The sequence below is a fragment of the Vicugna pacos genome, chromosome 12 (assembly GCF_048564905.1).
Source record: "Vicugna pacos chromosome 12, VicPac4, whole genome shotgun sequence".
NCBI lineage: Eukaryota > Metazoa > Chordata > Mammalia > Artiodactyla > Camelidae > Vicugna > Vicugna pacos.
The window spans coordinates 51,470,394-51,492,619 of NC_132998.1; the positions used below are offsets into that span (position 1 = coordinate 51,470,394).

General features: G+C 38.2%; 1 protein-coding gene across 1 annotated transcript in view; it reads right to left on the minus strand.

The window, feature by feature from the left end:
• TRHDE (thyrotropin releasing hormone degrading enzyme) overlaps positions 1–22,226 on the minus strand; it is a 331,308-nt gene that overhangs the window by 141,156 nt on the left and 167,926 nt on the right. Inside the window, exons 4-5 of the mRNA XM_072973927.1 lie at positions 11,276–11,430; positions 8,352–8,465 (exon numbers count right to left, since the gene is read on the minus strand). Coding sequence (XP_072830028.1) covers positions 8,352–8,465; positions 11,276–11,430 — 269 coding nt within the window. The remainder of the gene's footprint in view (positions 1–8,351; positions 8,466–11,275; positions 11,431–22,226) is intronic.

Below are 22,226 nucleotides of genomic sequence, written 5' to 3' on the forward strand. Positions count from 1 at the left end.
ATGTTAAAAAAAAAAAAAAAAGAGTAAAGCATTACCAAGCCTCTGGCTGGAGATCTAAACCAGGGACGTATTCCAATTAGCTTTATCAGTAATAAAGGTGATGCTTTGATCAAAAAAAAAAAATTGGACTGACTGTGTGGATAGTTAGGAAGATAATGTAATCAATGCCAAGTTTTGCTCTGAAGGCGCAAACTAACCTTATCTTTAATCAAAAAACTGGGAAAATAAATAATAGCTAAATGAAAATATCCCACCATACCACCACCACCACCACCACCACAACCAAGAGAACAAAAGTCTTTCTTTCTAAAGTACTTATTTTCCAAGCAAAGCTGACAACTTAGGGGAAGAATAGAACTTAACTGAGCACAAAAAAAAAAAAAATCTGAGCAAATATTAGAGAACATATTTGAGACGTGTAATATAAAAATAATAATAGGTTGCTAAGTGTTCTTCCTGTTCCATCATTTGGCTAACCCTCTGAGACTTAACTGCATTAAATTTCATTTTCCAAACATCTGTGAATATGAACAGTGTGACTGAGGTTATGTATCTGTGTTTATGAGCTCATAACCAGAAAAACTTCTTAGAGACTTGGCTGGTCAACCAAAAGCCACCCCCTCAAAAAAAAAAAAAAACCCTACATTGACCTACACCTCTTAACTGAAGCTACCACACTAAAGAGAAAATTCAGTATATATTAAGAAAGTAATATGTAGCAGGTTAGTACTAATATTACCATGAGGTTGAGTCCATAGAAATTGGAAAAATGAATGCCTTATTTTAAGTACTTGAGAATTCTTTGAATGAATTGATAAACAGAATGAATTAAATGTACGACTGAATGGAATGGCAAAAAAAGAAGAGCAGCAATCCATCAAGCTAGTGTATATAAAATTAATGCTTACAGCACTCAAGAAAGGCATCTCTGAACTATAAATAAAATATGGAGAAGAGAAAATAAAATGATTAAGGGAATTAATTGGGCACAGGTGGGTTTGAAGTAGAGCAAAGAAAGCATTTCCACATATCTTAATTTTTAAAGACAGATATGACAAAAGATGACACTCCAATCATTAGAAGGGATTTTATTTCATCAGCACCAGGGAGAGGTAAAAAGCTAAAGATATAAATAGTTTCAAAAGGGGCTTACTTAAATTTGCGAACGGTGGATCCACAGAGATTATTCAGCTCAATGTCAAAACGTGTTCTACTCAAAGTCATCTTTTTGGATTCATAGCTGAGGAGAGGCGCCTGAGTGGTGGTAGTCTAACCATTACCATACTCTTAGACTCCTAAGAAAAATGGTAACAGAGAAGTGTGCTCTCAAGTTACCTAGCAGAATGTCTCTCTCTGTTTTCACAGTGAATCCACACATGTAAAGTGTTTCACTGTTCACAGCAAGTGTGACATTAGTCTTCATTATTTTAAGTGTTACTTTTATTTATTTTATTTTACTATTTACTGTTTATTTTTATTATTATTATTAAGCGTTACTGGAGTAACTGAGGCAAAAATCTTTCATCCACCTCAAATTATCTTACTGCTTTTTTGCTTTCTCTTGATGGGAAGCTCTTTACATTTTTTGATTCATATCACTTGAACTCACTACTTTCATTTATCACATCCTTGTCCAGTAACATCTTAACAGTGCTAAAGTAACCTTGATGAAAAGGAAAAAAAAAAGTGTCCCATAAAGTGCTACGGACTGAGACAGTCACTCCTTGCTCAGAAATGAGTTGTGTTCTAATGTCCTTTAAAACATACAGCTGCCTGGTTAAGGATGATTAATAATTAGAAAATTAATGATTATTCTTTGGCTGCCCTCTCAGTCCCCAGCTTTCCTTTTTGGTTGTACTCACGTTACAGGTCTTGCAGAGCAAATTCTTTTTAACACATCTGGAAAAACACTGAATAATTCATGGTGAACAGTTCATATATCATAGGAAGATAAACGTTTCTACCAGCGATGGTCAAAGTGACAGATTAAACTGGTATAATCTGCTTTTGCAAATAATAAATATTTGAGAACAATGATGTCAAATAGAACATTTCCTTATTTTGGTATAAGTTTTTGGCATCACTGCTTTTTTTGTTTATCAAGAAATGTCTAACCATTTTTAGCAAGTTGGAATATTTTGCTTACAAACTGCTCTTCCATAAGAAGGGAATAAATGGGTTAATTTTCCCCGCAATATTTCTAGATATGAAAAGACAGCATAGCATTATTGTTAGGCTCCAGATTCCGCAAGGGTTTTCTTCTTAGAAAGTGTCTAATCCTATCAATTTATTGGTTGCTTTTGAAATTCCTAAGAAGATGCAGGAAGACCTTGACACCATGCAAACCTGAATGCTCATTTATCTTTTATCTCTAAGTTTAAAAATATACGAAACCTGAAACACTTAGTGTCTTTCTGAACATCACTGGCTTTTTAAAAAATCATCCTTTAAGAACATACATGAAACTTCAATTTGCAGCTTTGTTTCAAATTTTAAAAATTCATACAGAAAAGAAAATGGGAGGTACTGTGACTGAGAAAGCCTCCCAGATACATACCTGAATACACAGAAGTATCTGTGAACACATGTGAATACTAATGAATTACGTTTGCTTTTCTTCCCTTTCTAAAGATACCTCACTTAATAAAAGCCGGTCTTCCATTTCAATCAGCAAATGAAGCAGATTTTCATTTTCTGAGATTTAACACACCTTGAAAACATGCTCTTTAAAAGTCTCCATTTTCCATACAACCGTGAGGCCAAGTCTCGTTTCTTATAAAAGAACTACAAGTGCAAACAAAAGTATGACTGTATTATCTGTACTTCAGTTGTTCTTTTATCCTCAGAAAGGTATCTGTGCCATCAAATTTCTCAGTCAGTTCATGTACATCCACAATTAACAAATGCTCGGCCTTACTCCTTCTTCCTAACACATAATCCCTCCCAGGGCTACCAGCACCTCAGTACAAGAGTTTGTAAAATGCACAGAATTGGTCCTAAAAGGAGGAGATGTTAACACAATGAGTTACTGTGTTGCTGTATCAGCCTTAGGGAGAGTATCTTCAACACGTTAGTGTAACAGAAGTAGTGCCTGTTTTCACTCTTCCTCTTTGCTAGAAATTCTTAGCATCTCTTCAGTCACCTTTAGTTGGACTCCAAGTCTCTGGCCTGCTTCTTAACACTGGCATCTTTTTCGGATTATCCTAATTTGCATGCTCTTTGAACGTTAGTCTAACACTCAGTGCATTGGGTCTATGACCATCAGAACCCCTCCTACACGGACTCAGAATTCAGACGTGGCCGATGAGACCCACTAACGCTAAGGAAAAAGCAACCCATTCTCCCAGAATAGAGGGCCACACACAGCTCCCCAGATCCTCTCAAGTGAGAAAAAGATAATTTTTTCTCTTTTCTTACAAAAAAAAAAAGAAAGTCGATGTTTTCAGCACAAAGAGCAATTACTCTGCAGAATGGTTAGGAGGGAAGTACAAGGGGACAGCCCAAAGAAGTCCATTTTAAACACGTGGCCCCCAAACGACCCAAGCAGGCACTCCTTCTGCTTTTCTTCTAGACTTTCAATGTAAATGTCACTTTTAAGTTACTGACAAGGATCAACAATACCATAGACCCTTGGGATTAGCCATAGAAGCTTTTAAATTCAATCTGTGTCATTCATTTGAGAATAAAATCTCATTAACCAGCTGAAAACAATTGGATCACCTTCCAAATTACTGACTTCTCAGGAGCAGAATATTATATGTGGATTTTTGCCATAATAGAGAAAATACAATTATATGGAAAATCATGTATGTGTACATATACAAATATGTATCTGGGATTCAGTATTTATAAGTTAAGATTTTAAAATAAATATTTAATTCCCAAAGGTTTATCTCTGACACCATACCTCCCCTGGACAAAAAAATATATTGATATTGATGAATTACAGGCAATAGTACCAATATACCAACAACCACTGAAATGAATATTAACTAACTTTGAGAAGCACATGAAAGCATTTCCCCTACAGATGCTAAGTCAAGGATAGACTTAAGAAATGAACAGGTAAACAAGTAAAATATTAACCAAAACTTCTGTTTCTATTTTTCTATTTCCCCATCTCTGAATAGTAGAGTGTTTATTATTGTTTAGAATAATTAAGCAGTGTATCTTAAAAAAAACAATTGAACTCAATAAACTCTGTGTATATTTCAGTTCCCAAAGATTTTCTCAACTTCTTTTTGAAGCAAAATAAAATAATTTAAGAAGTAAAGTGATTTTATTGCAATGCCTATTAAATTTAGCAGGTAATTTTTGCTGGAGCACGTTAAAATGATACTGAGTCTAATGGCAGAATTCATTTTTACTATTTTAGTCCTGCTCATGATAAAAACAATTGAGAATATTTATCAAGGTTTTGGGCAATAAACTTTGAGATATCCTAAGTATTAATATAATGAAGTTTATTTGCATGATTCTCTATTAATAGTTATCTTTATGCCCAGGTATGTGTCCTCATAAAAATTTAAGGAGAATTCCCAGTCTGCAGACTTTATCAGTGTACAGTTATTGCTGTGTGAAGCGCCTTAGCATCCCAAATTATTTAATAAAAGAACATACACTCATGTTTAATAACTCTCATCTGAGCAGCACGTCCTTACAAGGCTACATTCAGGAAACTAAAGGAAACATCTACAATATAGATACAAATTATAGTGAAAAAGCTGTGCAATATCCACAGGGGATATGATTTCATCTGCATCAGCACCAGGTCTGTAAAATAAGAAGTTCTTCATGGTTGTATCTTACTATTCATCCTTTTCCTATATTAAAAGTCTTTTTATCATAGACTTTTTCAAATTAAAATGATCAAGAATTGTTGAAGATAGTAACTCTGCTGCATGAATCTTTCCTTTATTTTCCCCCTTGGAGGAAATACAGTAAGATTTAATAAGACTGCTATCAATAGCATACAGTAACTTAATGCATCCAATAATGTCGCCATTAACAATCAGCTTTGATAAAATAACTTCAAGCAAAAGGAATACTCGCCCCATGAAATCTCTCCCCAGTCCTGAGCTGAAGAAGTTGCTTCTGATGATCTTGACACTTCTGCTCAATGAATGAAACCTTACACAAGGCTTGTGTTCCTATTCTATAGGAACACAATTGCCAATATAGTGAAGTACTAATTTGGTGAGACTGAGTCTAAATACAAAGATTGTAGAAATTTCTTGTAATCTATACATAGCTATTATAAATCTAGGGTGTCGAAATAGATTACTAGGGTTGGAAATGTTAGGGCTTCTATACGTGAAATCAGTGCCCCTTTCTAATGGAGCATTCATTATTTTCCAGGTCCGTGATGCCTGCTCACATTTGTATAGCAGTTCATGCATTTCAAAGACCTCGCAGTTACTTGATCTTCACCAAAAGTATGTGTACTTATTCAGTCAGTAGGATTGCCTCATTTCTCAAATGATAAGGATGCGTCAAAGAAGTGAAATCCCTTTCTTCGAATCTGAATTTCTTCTTTCCGATCCATTCCCCTGATCTTATATCATACTACCTGTAAAGCGCCGTATCTATACAACGGTAGGTAAACTTGATTCATTTGTTGGGGAACAAAAACTTCATAGTAGTTTTTATTCCATGTAGTGTTCTTCACGTAAAAACTGATTATCTCGGTATCAGAAACTGGCTGTACACACACACACACACACATACACACACACACACACATCACACACACACAGGTAAGATTTTACTAACAGTTTTACAGGCTACACAAGTTTACTCGCTTAAATCAGAACAAGAGCTTCCTGAACAATACTACTTAATTCCCAGCTTCTTTATTGCTATTCTATTGAAGGTAGACTATCCCTGGCAAACTGAAATGGTATCTCATTGCCTAAGCCTTGGCGTCTAAATAATAAAAGTACTGTTTTTGAGATTAGAGGCAAAAGAGATCAGCTTCCTGAATCTCTTTCCTTCTGACCCAAGCCTGACTTCTGGTTTTTCTATTTTAGGCTAAGTTCTAGTGGGGCCCGCCTTGCTCTCCCAGGTAAGCTTTCGTGCACACCACAATAGGATGAGTTACTGCTGACACAGCCATCATTCGTGTTCTTCCCAGTATTTCTTTCACCCTTTTGCTGATGCCATTATGAAAACCAGTGCTGACACAGCCTTCAAGTCACTTAATATCCTCTCTTATTTATGCGGCTAACTTAGTCTTAAAATTTTGTTTGCAAAGAAGCTATTAATGATCCATGGAGGAACAATTTGTTTGGAGTTTCTTATAGGTTTTATAAATTTAGTATATCGAAGTACTTTGCAAACTAAATTTTAAAAGCTACTAAACAAGTAACAGCAACCAAAAATCAGAAAGTATTCATAATCATCTTTAAAAATCTGAACATAAAGAGACATCATAATAAGAGACACTGCTTTCACTGTTGCCTAATTAATTGTGAGGAGTTTATTCTTTCATTTCTCAGGTTAGTCCATCACTAATTTCCATATTTGGTTATAAAGGATGGATTTATATCTTACCACCCCAAGGTTTTTATAGTTCCGGAGCATCGTTGTTATTCTACGAAGGACAGAGTGTCAGATGTGCTATTATATTCACTTTCAATACTTCTTACAAAAACGCTCTTCCTTTATAATTTGAAAAATAATGAAGGAATACAAAAAATTATTCATAGACAAAATCCAGTATGAGTTTGAAACCAGGGATACACTGCCATGTTAAAACTATCAAATGCTGTCAGAGAATTCTGTTGATTACTTTTTAATTCTCAGATACATTTTTATAAGTATGAACAGAAAGGCTATCATGGATAGCTGGATGAGCTAGAAAAAAAAAGTTTACCTATATGAGTAACATATCATTTGTAATACAAACATCTTTTAATATAGAAACATAATGAAATTATGAATCAGTAATAATCCACAGCAGTAATGAAAATTAAATGGAAATTTTAAACAGACTTGGTGACAGTCAACTAAAAAACCAAAATATATTTTTACAAATGTTTCAATAGCCTTAAACATTTCAGCTTTCAAATTTCATATTTGTTAAAAAACACTTTAATTAATATTGCATGGCCTTGATGATTTTTCTTCAAAGTTCTTTAAAGGCATTTTTAATTAATTTCAAGGCCATAATAAGGCAGTTCAATTAAGATTTTAAAAATTGTATTATATATACATACATACCTAGGCACATGAGGCTAAGAAAAGTTAACTCATACATGTGTGCAAATGAACCATGTTGCCTTTATAAAATATAACCAAAGATGTATAATTCAAACATATCAATATAGTATTAAAATTATAACATTTCTTCTGAGTACACTTTTTTTACTCAGCAGGAGTTGGCTGAATTTATGGTAGAGACGTTCTATCATGACTTACAGACTTCATACTTCACCTTGGTTTAAACAGTATTCAAATCATACTTGTAATCATGACAGATAATTAGATAATCACATATTATTAAGAATTTAAACATCAAAAAAGAGTAGTGTAAAATAAATCCATATTGTGACCTATGCCATATCACAGGTGATGTTTGAGCTTCTGGAAGTTGATAAATGTTAGTACTTTGCAACTTTCACGTAATGCCACTTAAAATAAATTTAAAATTGAAGTTCCAAAACAACATATACCCCGGGGTTCTATTTAATAACATAGTCGGTTACTGATTAAGGGAAGCTTATATAAAATGAAAAACTTACATTCAAGGACCTACAAAAATCACTCCCTCCCCCCACTGTTTTCCCCTAGGATGTTCTGAAACATCACTGCTTAAGGGACAACAATCCTACTTCAGGTTCAGAGGTACAGGTATGTTCCTAGAGAGGGGGTCACTAAGCGGTAAGCTCTACAAAGTTAGCTACCTCTTATTAAGTCACTTAATCCTAAAGTAAAAACAAAAAAATTAAAAATTTTAGCTAATTTGATTTTATCACTTAAACTTAAAGTTTTCTTTTTTTATATATCGAAATATCCTATACTCTTAAAAAATTACTTATGAATTACTGCTATCTTCTGTATTTTAAAGGATTATTTGTCTTTGTTATCAAATACTGCAATGTAAAATATTTCTATTTAGAAAACTTAAAGCATTTTGAAATCAATATATAACTAACCAGACGATTTAGTTCTAATAAACAAGGGAGAATTCTTTTGGAATACTATTTGAATTTGGGGTTCCTTTTCCTTTATTGGAGATCAAAGTCTTTTTTCATGCATCAGCTGGTATTTTTAGTCACCTCTGATGATAATGTAAGCCCAATGTAACCTTTCACTGGGAGTTCCAAACAATTAAAGCGAAGCCCACTTACCATGTTCCAGCCAGGGTAGAGGTAGTCTGTACCAACGAACTCAAAGTAGTGAGCAAAACCCTCCTTCAGCCACACGTCTTCCCACCACACAGGAGTCACGAGGTCACCAAACCACTGCCGTGACAAAATGAATGGGCATCAGATAAAATCAAATCCAGCACAGAATTATTTTATTCAGAATTAAACTATGTATTCGACTATGATGATCACAACCGGCATTCATTCCCCAGTTGATTCTGTGATCTTAACATATGTCATGGCAGGACTTGATTTCTTTGACTACTTGGGTGACGTTAGTTTTTTATAAATGCATTCAGAGAAGAACAAAAATAAAACGATCAAGGGACATAGAAAGAATATTTCACCTGGAGAAGAAAGGACTCAGGAGAGAAAAAAAACCCTGATGACAGCTGCCTTCAAATATTTGAAGACCTAGTATGTAAAAGAGGAATCCGGTTGGGACCTGGGGCCCTACAAAGGACGAATCAGGACTAATGGACGGAAATTAGGATTGGTGGACATCTGCTAAAAATGTAGGAGACCCTCTAACAGACTGAAATGGGGGAATGGCAAATACCACCTCTAAAGGCAGTGAGCTCATCACGGGGCGTAGCGAAGCATCGCTCTCTAGTGGCAGAAGGAATTCAGAGAAGATACCCACTGACCAAAGGAACTCAGGGCTTTTTAAGATGCTCCACATCTGACTCTCCATGATTCTATGATAATGAAGGGTTGGACCAAAAAAAACTCTTAAGATTCCTACAGGAAAAATAATGCTGTCATTTTTAACTGATGTTTTGATTAGCTTGTGAAGCATTACTCTGAAATCTTTGCCTAGGTGAGCAAGAGCTTAAAGGAATTCTTTTTTTCTTCCCTGAAAAACAAAACAAACAAAAACAACCAAAAAAGAAAAAAAAAAACATTATATGCCAGGAACTACCCTAAAGACTTGGGATTCAGTGATGAAAGTCAATGTCCCTCCTCAGGCAGCTGACACTTTATTGTGGAGGCAGGGATAATGAGGTGAAATAGAAAATAAAAAATAAATAAGCAAATGAACAGTGCAGTTTCAGATCCTATTAAAGTGTGATAGGAATCGGGGAGGATGGCTTCAGCATCGAAAAGCAAAAAAGGTTCTCTCTAAGCAGACGACATTCGAGCTCAGACTTTCAGGATAAGGAGGAGCCAGTCAGCAGAAAGCCTTGGGCAAGAGGATGTCAGACAGGTAAGTAACCTTTAGTGTGAAGACTCTAAGTGGGAGTGAGTTACTTAAGAAACAGAAGGAAAAGGCAGACAAGGATCAGATCATCGGATCACAGCTTTAGGAGCCAGAGCTAAGAGCAGGGGTGACCGAGCATTTCAATATTAATAATAAAGGATCCCTTACTCAAGAGGATCTCCATTCGAAATACAAATGGAGACACCTGAATATGCTGATGACCACAACATAAATCATATTTAACATATTTTTTATTCTCCATCAGAAATAAATGTTTCTTCTTCCGTAATTTGAAAGTTTATCTTAAGAATTGTGGCAATAAACAGGTGGGGAGAGGTGGTAATGGAGAAAATAACTTGGCAGCAATGGGGTAAATTATTACGTGTTTCTCCCCAGCTTCTGGTTCACTTCCTCACAGGAAGTTCGCCCAGCACCACTACGCTGTAAGAAGAAAGTAACTTAGAATCTGGAACAAACGAAATCCAGTTCAAGGAACCATGATTACCAGTGTGTTCTTATTTCAACAGGACTCTACCTGTAACTTGTTTCTAGGAATGTTCCAAAAAGGAAACTGCTTTTGCAACAAATTGTATGTTTAGCTGGAAACCATTTTTAGCACAATGGAGGAGCCCGGCCGTCTCTGCACCGGATCCCATTAAGCCTCTGAAGGAAGGAACACATGTCCAACTGGGCCAGGGCGACAGGTACAAACATCTTACACGTTAACTGCAAGAGGTGGACATTAAGCAAATAGTCATATAGCCTGGAACACTTTATCATTAAGTCCCTATTCATGTATTAGAATTTAGCTGTCCACCTTCTTTCCGTGACAGCATTTTCCATCTCACTCTTTCTTAACTTTTTCTAGCTTTTTAAAAAGATTTAGGGTCTATAACAAATTGAAGTCATGTGACGTCACACGGAGATTTCTGACGTTTTCAGTTAAAAACTACCCATAGATTCTGGTAACCAGGACAAGTATTGCTTTTACCAGCACGAACATTTATCTCCAGTATTTTTTTTTCCACTGGAATCAAGATTCAAACAAGCATTGTGAAATCTCTGTCATACCTTCCCCTCATTGTAAGAAAGTGCATAAAAGCAAAATGAAATTAATTTTATCTTCGCTTCACGACAAAGCTGACTAATTTACATGTGAATTTCTAAACATGCCAAGACAAAAAAATATCAATCATTGGAGAACAAAGAGTCTGTGGCTGAGTTAGTGAAAGACTTCCTAAGTGTCTGTGTGATGGGAGACGGGGAATAACAAATTGATTTCTGCAAAAGCAGGTTTTGACATGTACACAAAACTCTGCTGCATCTTGCAGCGATGCAATAAATCAGTGCCGTCCCTGCACTTAACCATATAACCACACCAATAATCACAAGAAAGCAAAGAAAGGTGAACACAGAACAGTGAGAGGGCTGGGTCTCCAAAGAGGCTGCTGACTGGCACCGCCATCTCACCCTCAACTAAACTGAGTGACAGTTGCTTATTCAACATGATCCCTGTGTCTCCTTGCGTGTGTGCTGTCATCTGAGAAAAACGGCATCTCTTCCAAAAGGAACTACACGGTGCACCATACAGAAATTAAAATTTAATTGGGAGGATAACAACGTAGCTCCTAATCCAAGGATCTGACATGAGTCTACGTGTTCGATGGTTTGCAATTATACTTACACCTGATCCTTTTTCTCATACCTGGTGACATATCTCATGAACAATGACCATGGTGACATCCAGCAAATAAGAAATAGATGAAACACTGGGATCCAGCAGTATTCTTTGCTCCACAAAAATACTGAGTCCCCAGTTCTCCATAGCAGCATACGGGTGCTTAGGCACGGCTAAAAGATCTAGAAATAGAATAAAACAATTCCAAAGGCTTTAAGAAACATACCAGATTCTCGATTTATAGCCTACAATAGTCCAGAAATCCTCATTAGAAGGAATACTTGCTCTTTCTTAGTCATTTTTCCCCCTAAATTAAACTACCTGCCATTTTTACAGGACAGCAGAAATAGAGGCTATCACTCTGAACGCTGCCCATACCCATTCATCACAGTTCATTTGCAGACCCAGTGCTGCGGGAGGTTGGAAGTATCACCACCGTGATTGATGGGCCTCCCCTTATAAGTTGCAGAAAGTCAAGGGAACCGAATGCAGCAGGAATCCACAGAGTCAAAAGGCACTTGTGCCTTCTAATGAAACTATATTCAGCTCGATGCAGTGAATACTGCACTTTTGCTTCTACCTCAATATTTTTCAAGAGAAAACATCTCACATCAATTTAAAAATCTGACAGGTCCTATTTCTAATCGCTGAATTCTGATTTTTTTTATTTTTTTGGTTTCTGTTAAAAATAAAACGTTACATGTCAATACAGCTTCTATACTGAAAACTATAATCATCGACGTAATGGCAAAAGGGCTGTTGAGGGACACTGCAGGCTTTGGTTCTGGTCCCGCCTCCACCATTAACTAGATATATGACGTCAGCAAATCACTTACTTTCTCAAGACCACAATTCCCTCACCTATAAAATAAGATGATTGGACTTCATTATCTCTAAAATCCCTTCCCGCTCCAAAAATCTATGATCAGATGATGCTAAGATCTGTGCTGGGTTTTAAAAGGTTGGAGAGGTGTGTTATCAGCTTCTGGTTACAATGACACAGTACATTCATGCTTTGATGGACTCCCTCTGCTCCAAACACATAGCAATGATGAATAAAATATTAAAAGGAAAAACTAAAAATCGTCTCCAGGCTTGAAAATAAATCTCTCCCTGGACCAGAAACGGTACATAAATGCAAAGTAGTGATTGCATGTGAAGCCACAGGCCTGCTGGGGTCTGGCTCCAGGAGCAGCAGTGGCATCTGGGAATTGGCTCCAGCAGGATCCGCTGGAGCCAAAGGGACCTAAACCAAGCTGGTGGCTTGTTGCCAGGGGCTGAGGTAGGGCGTACATGCTCATGAGAAGGGCTGAAAATGGCTGGTGCTCAGTGCTTCTTGGGAAAGCCAGCAAGCAGCAGTATAAGGATTCGAACCCAGGCAACCTGGCGTCACGTCCCCATGTAAACCCTCGAGTAACTCCCTAGGATGCTAAGGGGAAAATGGTACAAGAGTGTTTGCTGCAGAATTGTTTGTGAGAGTGACAAGAGAAAACGAAATGCGTTTTATCAAGACAGTGGACAAAGGAACTGTGTAATAGTTCTAAAAAGGCGTACCATACAACAATTGAAATAAATGGTCTCACCCCTAGACTCCAACACTGCATGTACCAATACAGATAATCTGAAAAACATAATGTTGGGGGAACAAACAAGGTGTAAAATGGCCCTCACCATAGACTACTTAAAAACCAGCAGAATAGTATAGGTGGTAAATGGATACTCACATATGCGCACACACGCCCAGACAGGCAGTGCGGTGAAATGCACCTATAGTCACACACACACACAGGAATGAGAAACACCAAATTCAGAATTACGATGGCTTCAGGGAAGAAAGGAGAAGGAAGGGATGAAGGATGGTCTTTTAGGTTTCTGGACCCAATTTCAGCACATGCGTATGTGGAGGGGGGGTGCTGCCCCACCGATAAGCAATTTTTGGATTCCAGCAGAGTGACCTAGTATTCAGCTCAATTCTGACACCACCTACCCGGAGATAGAGTCAGATTCCACAGGTTAAGAAGTCAGTTCCAAGTCCAGGTTGTTACCTTTGCTTCTGATCTACGGGCTGAAGACTGGCAGTTCGACCACCGCCGCCAAATCAGATGCCAACTGAAAGTCCAGGTGGTTTTCTGTACTTCTGACCAACTGGCTGTAAATCAGAGGTTCCCAGGACCTCCTCCTTGGTTGGGTTTGATTAATCTGCCAGAGCAGCTCACAGAACTTAGAAACATTTAGCTTCCTAGATCACCAGTTTATTACCAAAGGATACATGTGAGGAAGAGCCAGAGGAAGAGATGCGTAGGGCAAGACAGGGAAAGTGTGAAGAGTGTGCCGTTCCCCCCAGATTTCCACCTGTTCGCCCACCTGGAAGCTCTCTGGGCCCCTTCCTTTTGGGATTTTATGGAGACCTCATTACAGAGGAATGGTTGATTAAATCATCGGCCTCTGCCGACTGAACTCAACCTCCAGTCCCCTCTCCAACTCCCCTCCCCAAGGTCAGGGGGCAGGACTGTAAGTTCCAACCCTCTAACCACTCACTAGGTTGGTTCCCCTGGCAACCAGCCCCCATCCTAGGAGAGTTCTGAAAGTCACTTCAATAACATAACAAAAAACAACTTTAGGGCTCTCCTCACTTAGGAAACTCCCAGAGTTTTGGGGAGCTTCCAGCCAGGAACTCTGTATGAAGACCAAATATATATATGAAAAATCTGAATGACCTGAATATATTTCTTAGAAATCACAATATCACAGTCATACGTAAGAGATTTCAAATGTGTCTTTAACATTCATTTTTTTAAACCTGATAATGGGTACTTGGGTATTATTTATAATATTATTGATTGTTTTCTGTGTGCCTTAAATATATCATAATAAGAAAAAAATTAAATGGCCAGCAGTCTAATAATATACTTAATTTTCATGTATTCATGACTTCAACAAACATCTCAGCATTTACTATGTCCTTAACTCTGAAGTGTATATTTAAAATAAGTCAAGTGTGACCCCTGTTTCCACTACATGGGAACTCGACAGCTTAACATGAGAAATAAAGAAAAAATTAAAAGTGCTGTGAAAGAGAAAGAAAACAATCTGATTGGAGACGTTCTTTTTTTTTTTAATTGATGCACAGTCAGTTATAATGTGTCAATTTCTGGAATACTTCTCAGCCATAAAAAAGAATAAAGTAATGCCATTTTCAGCAACATGAATGGACCTAGAGATTGTCATTCTAAGTGACGTAAGCCAGGAAGAGAAAAAAAAATACTTTCATGGTGATGTTCCTAAAAGAGACAGTGTTTGAGTTGGACTTCCAACGAGAAGTAAGATTTCGACAGGCAGACAGAGGTACTATATGCATTCATTTAAACAAGTATGTATTTACTGGGCATCTCCTTTGAGCAACAGAAGCACTGTTCCACCCTCCGAGCTCCTCATTCCCTGCTCTCAGGGCTCTTATATTTACATGTGGGTGTGTGGAGGAGGAGGAGGTCAATTAACAATTAGCAAATGAATGAAAGCAATTTAGTAAATGATAAATGCTATTAAAACAAAAACACATAATAGAGTAAGGCAATGACTGACTTGTGGGGTGTTGCTGGGTCAAGGCAGACTCTCAAAGGGAATCACAGCTCACCTGAGGGGTGAATAACGGCAGAAGCCAGCTGTCTGAAGATTTGTAGAAGTGGGTTGTCCTAAGAAGAGGGGATGAAAAACACACAAGCCCAAACGAGGAAATAAGAGTGGCATATTGGACAAAGAGAATGAAGGCCGGTGCAGCTGAAGCACATAGAGTGTAGATGCAAGGAGTGGTACAACGTATAAGTACATAACAGATAGACTTCTCTCTACTTAAGATTGCACCTTTAATGGAAAAGAATATGAAAATGAATATACATGTATATGCATGACTGGGACCAGAAATTGACACATTAACTGACTGTACTTCAATAAAATAAATAATAAGAATAAAGAAAAGAATACATCCAGCATAAAGAACAAAAGAAAATAAAGGCTAACAAAAGCACTGTAAGATCTTTTAAAGAAAATAAAACTATTTTATTGAAACACACAGACACACACACACACACACACACACACACAAAAGATTGTGCCCTGAGAACTTCCGTAAATATGAACACACTGGGTCAACTCTGCCTGCCACCAGCAGATGGCAACAGTAGTAGAAGGTCTGGTGCCATTTACTTGTAGGAACTTGGACTTGGACTTGGGAACAATTTTTCAGACCCAAGCCTGTTGCACACCAGAGGCACTTCTGTACATTGGCATTCTCCAAGAGCCCGGAGTACTCAGGTCCCCAAGATCAAGAGCAAATCTGGCCGCACACTGGGATCTGGAGTGGTTCAAATGGCACAGAGAGGACTCGTGACGTGGGCCAGATGCAGAGTTTGGAAGGAAGAGGGAGGTGCACCTGGGTGCAGCCGTCAGGCAGCAGACACCCAACAGCATCCTACAGAGGTGTGGTGAGGGGGCAGCTAACGGTTGGTGCCTAAGATCTCAGGCTATAGTGACCTAAGCAGGCAGCTGGTGACAGGTTGGTGACAGAAATCTGAGGGCAGAAAAGTCAGACCTGAGAAACAAAGCTGTACTTCAACCAGACAAGGACTCTCCAGCAAATGGAGCCAGATTCAGAAAAAGCACCTGAGAACTGAATAAAACACAGAGGGATCAGTAATGGGCGGCAGCTTCTCAGACACTCATGGACTTTATAATAGATATGGGAAACTATGTCTATGGGTGGCAAAAGGAAAAAAGGAGAGAGAAAAAAATTTTCCATAGATTATGTTCCTCCAAACACAATAACCTTATATCAAAGTACTGAAGAAGCTTGGATTTTGTTCTAACAACTATTGAGAGAGATTTTTAACTGTGCCTCTCTGCTCTGCACCTTCATAACTTAAGCAATCTCACAGATACTTTTAAATTTTAAGAACACCTTCAGGAAGCATATATCCACATAAAGACTTGTCCACAAATGTTCGTAAAGGTTTTATTTCCAATATCCCCAAACTGGAAGTAAATCAAATGTCCATCAACAAGTACATGGATCACGTGTGGTATATCCACACAATAAAATACTATTCAGCAATAAAAAGAAAGAAATGATCAATACATGCAACAACACAGATGAACACCAGGATAGTCACACTGAGTAAAAAGGAGGAAAAAAATAGACATGCTGTATAATTCATGCCATTTATATAAACTTTTAGAAAATGCCAACTAATCTATAGAATCAAAAAGCAGATCGGTAGTCGCCTGGGGACAAAGAAGGGAGGGATTAAAAATAGCAACAGGAAACTTTGAGGGGTGTGAATAGGCTCATTATGGTGATGGTTTCAGGGGTGTGTACATATCTTAAAGCATCAAATTGGACATTTTAAATATGCAAAGCATACTGCGTATCACCACACTTCAATGAAGCTGTTAAAAAATGTATCTTCAGTAACGAAAATGTTCTTTGCTTAACTTTGGAGATAGTAAGATTTATTCACAATGAATTAACTTGTTTTAATTTTTGCGAAATAATTTGTCACGAGACTATATCCATTAAAATGTGCAACCATAACTCTCTAATATGCCTTGAAAACAGAAGGAAGAAAACGCAAATGTTTCGGAATCTAATTTACTTGGAAATTCAAAGAAAATACTGGATCAAATTATGCATAGGAGTCTGTTTCCAATTAATTAGTACAGTCCTAAAAACTATAGGCAGATAGCAAATACTCGTATCTTACTAGTGAATGTGATTACATAAACGAACATAAAAATCTGACTTTCTCTACTTGCTCCCTTCAGTGCACTATAATTTGATTTCTACCTTTAACACTATGTCGGAACTGCTGTTGCTAGCTAAGATCATAAAATCTCATGGAGACCTCTCAGTTTTTTGTTGTTGTTGCTTTTTGTTTTTGATATGGCTGAGAATTATCAAGCTCTTAACTAGGGCCTGTCGTGATACGATATCCATGTTTCTCACTCTCCGCTTCTCAGATCAGCCTCTCTTGCTGTTGTTCTTGTTTATCGTTTGTTTTTTTATTTTCCTGTCATCCTCTGACTTTTGAAAACCGAAGTTTCAGGATTTCCATCTGTGTGTGGTTTCTTTTCACCTGTTGTACTAGTTTTCTTTGCATGTTCTCACCCACTCCAGTGTCACCTGTCACCACCCACATGCCCAGACAGCTCTCTTTGAGCTTCAGAGGAAAGTATCTAAACACCTTAGTAGTAGACTGTTAATTGGTAGCTCGCCGCCCGCCACACACACACCGCCAAGGTACTATTCCTTCTAGAACAGTCCCCTCACCACTAATCTGGCTTAAACCTTAAGAAAGCTTTGCAGCTTCCTCTTTTGGACTCTGGGGAAAGCCACTAGTCACCAGGAAAAATGTCCCACCACCCTGACACCAGCACGCTAAGAGGAACCCTGAAACCATGTGGAAATGTTCAAAGAATCACCAAACAGGGTCTAATAAAACATACAAACTGAAATCCAGTCTCCAGCATGGGTGGCAGGGCCCTGATGCATAACTTCGTGAACCAGAAATAGACTCTAATGTACTCCACATTACTAAATCGCCACTAGCAGATACAGCGTGCGAACACCGCAGCTCTCTCCTCTCTGCCACAGTCCAATGCTGAGCTCAGAGGTGATCGGTTTGTCATCCAGAATAAGAGGCACTGTCCCTAGCTCTGGGCGCATCCAAGTCCTGGCCACCTCCCGCTCAGATCGTCTCTGCTGGGATACCAAGCTCACACTACACGCTCTGAAAGTGACGGGCGTAGAGGAGATCCATCTGAAACCTGACCTCAGATACTTGGCAGGTGCTTAACACTTTCCCTTTTGCCTGAGCCTGGAGTCCTGACTCCTCGACAAGATTTCCTCACTTGCCTATTTCTGCCCCGCTGTCCACACCCACACTCGTCAGTTCATTTTGAATTTGCCATTCATTGACTCACCTAAAAATCTGAGACTAGCAAGAGGGTCCCTGGTAAGATCAGGACCCCAGTGCCCCAGACGTCAATGTTGAACCTGAAAAAGTAAAGATCGTCCCAGAAGACAAGAGGTTGAATTATAAGGAAAGAAGTGTTACTCCCAGCAACTCAAGACTATCATCTCAGGAGCCCATCCCCCCAAACTCAGGCAGGCAACTGACCCCCCGCCAAGCCCCGAGTATCACCAGAGGACATGGCACTTTCCTCGTAAAGCAACACGAGTCCCTGGTGGCGTGTGAAATTTTCTGCTCCGAAAATCTGAAATGCTATCCATTAATCCTAGAAGTTCTGGTCTTACAACAGGCAAAGAATCCATAAGGTTTTCCATGGGAATCACTAATCTTTCTTATTTTCCCTGTACATGTTGTATATTTCATTCATTCATTCATTCATTCACTCACAAAGTTTGTTGAGTCCTTATCCTGTCCCAGCAGCGAAGGAAACTGACAATGGCCCAGCTCTCAGGAAGCCTGCATTCTGGCTTCAGGGGCTGGGGGGGTAGGGAGCCAAAATACTCAAATAAACACCAAGCCAAATGAGACTGATTGGGACTATGATGAAAATAACACAGGGATGTTAAAGAATGGCAGGGCTGGGGAGGAGACTTTACATTGAGTGACCAACAGAAGCCTCTAGAGAGGTGGCCTCTACGCTCCATGAAGGCAGGTCATTGTTTATTTCAATTGCTGCATTTCCAACACAGTGCTAAGCACGTGATTGATGTTCAAGAATTTACTGCAAAATAAATGAAAAATTTCCCTTCTGATGACAAGTCATAGTGAATTTAGCTGACAACCCGTTTCGCCTGAAGTTACAAACCAAACAGATACGTAATGTGATCAATACCCATCCAAGAAAAAAGCATTAAATTCTGCAGTTCTGGCCGTCAGTTCCACGGTTTTACTCTCTGCCACGTGAAGTGTTCTTCAGTTCCTTTAAACGCCTCTGCTAAGTATCACTTAGATGCGCTTCCTCCAGATTAAAAGATACATTGAGCTCTTTGCCCTGATTCATCCACCCCAAAGCCATCCTGCTTCCAAATCCCCAGGCTTCTGATCTTACACCTCTTCCCATTTCCTGCCTCACTTCATTCTTTAAATTTTGTCCTCAGTACTGTCTTCCATGCCGTATCCTAGCAGCTTCTCAATCACAACCCAAGTTATCTTTCCAGCTCTGCTGCCCAGGCCTTCTTGGCAGAGGTTAAAGTCCACACGGTCTGAGATCCAAACCCAGGTCTAACATTACTGGCTGTGGAACTCCAAACAAATTGTTCAATCTGTCTCAGCTCCCACTCCCTCCTTGATAGAATGGGGATATTAGTGGTACCTTCCTTGCACATTGTGGTGAAGATTAAACGAGATGGTCCATGTAAACAACTTAGTCCTCAGCACAAAACATGATAAACCAACACTGTCACAATTGGGGACCTTTCCAGTTTATGCCCACCTTGGGGAATCAGAAGACAGGCCCTAACTTGAGAGAAGAGAAATCTTGTCTTTGAACAAAGATGAAGTGTTTGCTAATATGTTGCATTAGGCATCTTGATTTCCAAATCGAAAATTTTGTTTATGATGTAAAGCAATACAGGACCTACCTAAGAAAGAGCTAAAAAAAAAAGTCATAGGACATTCCCATATTATTATTCATGGATGCTAAATAAGTTTTAAAGGTATAGTAGATTTAAAAAAAAAAGTTGTACTTTGATGATGCCGTGACTGGCACTTGAAGATAACTATTTACAGAAGCATTCATGCTTAAGTATTAAAAATAAAACTCCTTGCTCTGACAGTTACCATATGTGACTGGTATAAATATAAATTGCATCTGAAACAGTAATATTAATAAGACAAAATTCATAGATGTCACCTACTACTGGTATTTATAAAAGGAGAGTAAACTTTTCCCTTCCTTTCAAGTGCATATTCTGAAGTTTTTTTTAACTCACAAGCAGATGAGATTCTAAATGGCTGTTTTTAAGTTTATTTGACAAAAAGGAGTTTGTTTTGCTATCCCTGGATACATTTCCACCAAATTTAAAAGCAAATCAGTCCTTCAAAGCTTTAAAACAAAACACACTTTCTCCTGATGGACTTTCTATCTGGGCATATTTCCATCAAAAAAGACTGGTTTCAGCTACACATTTTAGCCCATAACAGAATTTTCATCAGCACCACTTGTATTCACAAGTCTAGCATTTAAGTTCTCAAACTCCTAGCTTTCTCCTGAACTAGCATTAGCCCATAATACGCAGTCAATGTTTTTGCTGATCCTCCCACCACATACTCCGAAAATTTTTTTTCCATTTCTGCAATCACTGTTCCTCGACACTTACTGATTACTGTCAATTGCAAAGGAGGAACACTTCTCAAGTTTTGCCTAATTCCCGTTTTCCCTGAAAAAGAATTCATATTCCAAAGGACTTATTCCATATGCACAAAGAAAGTTTGTCATCTTCTCACCCATTTAATTTCTAAAATTAGCTCTACTTTCATTTCCATCATCATATTTGCATCTTGTTTCAAGCACTCTTCAAAGCTCACGGTCTTTAATGGACATGATGAGGCTTAAACACCAAGAGGACACTAAACGAGTCTCCCCAACATTTGGTGACAGGCCACACTGACCAATGCTTTTTATACAACAAAGATGTGGTGTTATCCAAGAGAAGGTAGGTTGTAAGCAAAGGTTCCTTTCTATGAAGGGTTCATTCACAATATATTTTCATTTACTCCTAAAATGCTTATGCATTACCTAACGTAGGTCAGATGGATCTGCACACTGGATACATAAACCTTGAACAATAAAGCTGCAGTTCCATTAAAGCCCCAAGGAGTTTAAAAACCAATGAGGGATACAAAACAGATACAAAAAATATATATATATATATAAAATATATATATAAAATATAGATATAAAATATATATATATATAAAATATATATATATATATATCAATACCCATCCAAGAAAGAGCATTATATACATGTATATAAAATAGACACACAAAAAGGAAACTGCAGTGAGTTCCTGTACTAGCAGGAGTACGTGGTATAACGGATTCACCAAGAACAGAGATTAAGAATATGGTCTCTGAAGCCAGGCAGCCTAGGTTCCAAATTCTGTTCTGCTACTTAGCAGGCGTGTTTCTTATTATTTCTGCCGCCTCATTTCCCTTACCTATAAAATGAAGAGCTTATAATTGCAACTATTTCACAGGGTTGCTGTGAGAGCTACTGATGAAACACGATTCTCAAGCATCTCTCACATTTCTGTATGTCTTATGAGCACACATACTGACTGCTTTTTGTTCCAGACTATCTTTTAAAGTATATTGGCATAGCAAAAATAGACAGTGTCCTCTCCAAAGCAAAGGACAGGCGTATATACCTGTTTCGTAAAAAAAAAAAAAAAAAATGGATTCCCAGGGCTGAGAATTCCTCACCAATTATATGATCCATTGCCAAAGTGGGTGTCACCTGGATCTCTTTGCATTGCTCCTGGGAATTTGGGCTCAGGGACTGGCACAGAAAATGCTGATACTCTGGGTACTTCTATACCTAAAGCAATAAAGTTTTATTGTCTCCAATCCCAGAATTTCATGTCTTCCGCCAGCTTTCATGAAACAATGGCTGGCTGACGAGCCAAGCTTGCATATAGGATGAAATAAAATCTCAAGAGTCTTTACAGTTCTTGACAGCTACATGAGCTAATAGATGCGAGGTGCTTAGAACAGAAACTAGCAAGTAGTAAAAGTTCTCAACAGCTGTTGGCTAGTGTGGTGGACAGAAAAAATACCTCTCCAGAGATGTCCATGCCCTCATTCCTAGAACCCGTGAATATATTAGATCGCTTAGCAAAGAGGAATTAAGGCCACAAATGGAATTAAGGTTGCTAATCAGCTGACCTTAAAATGGAAAAATATCCTGGATTATCCAGGTAGACTCAGTATAATCACAAGGACTGAAAAG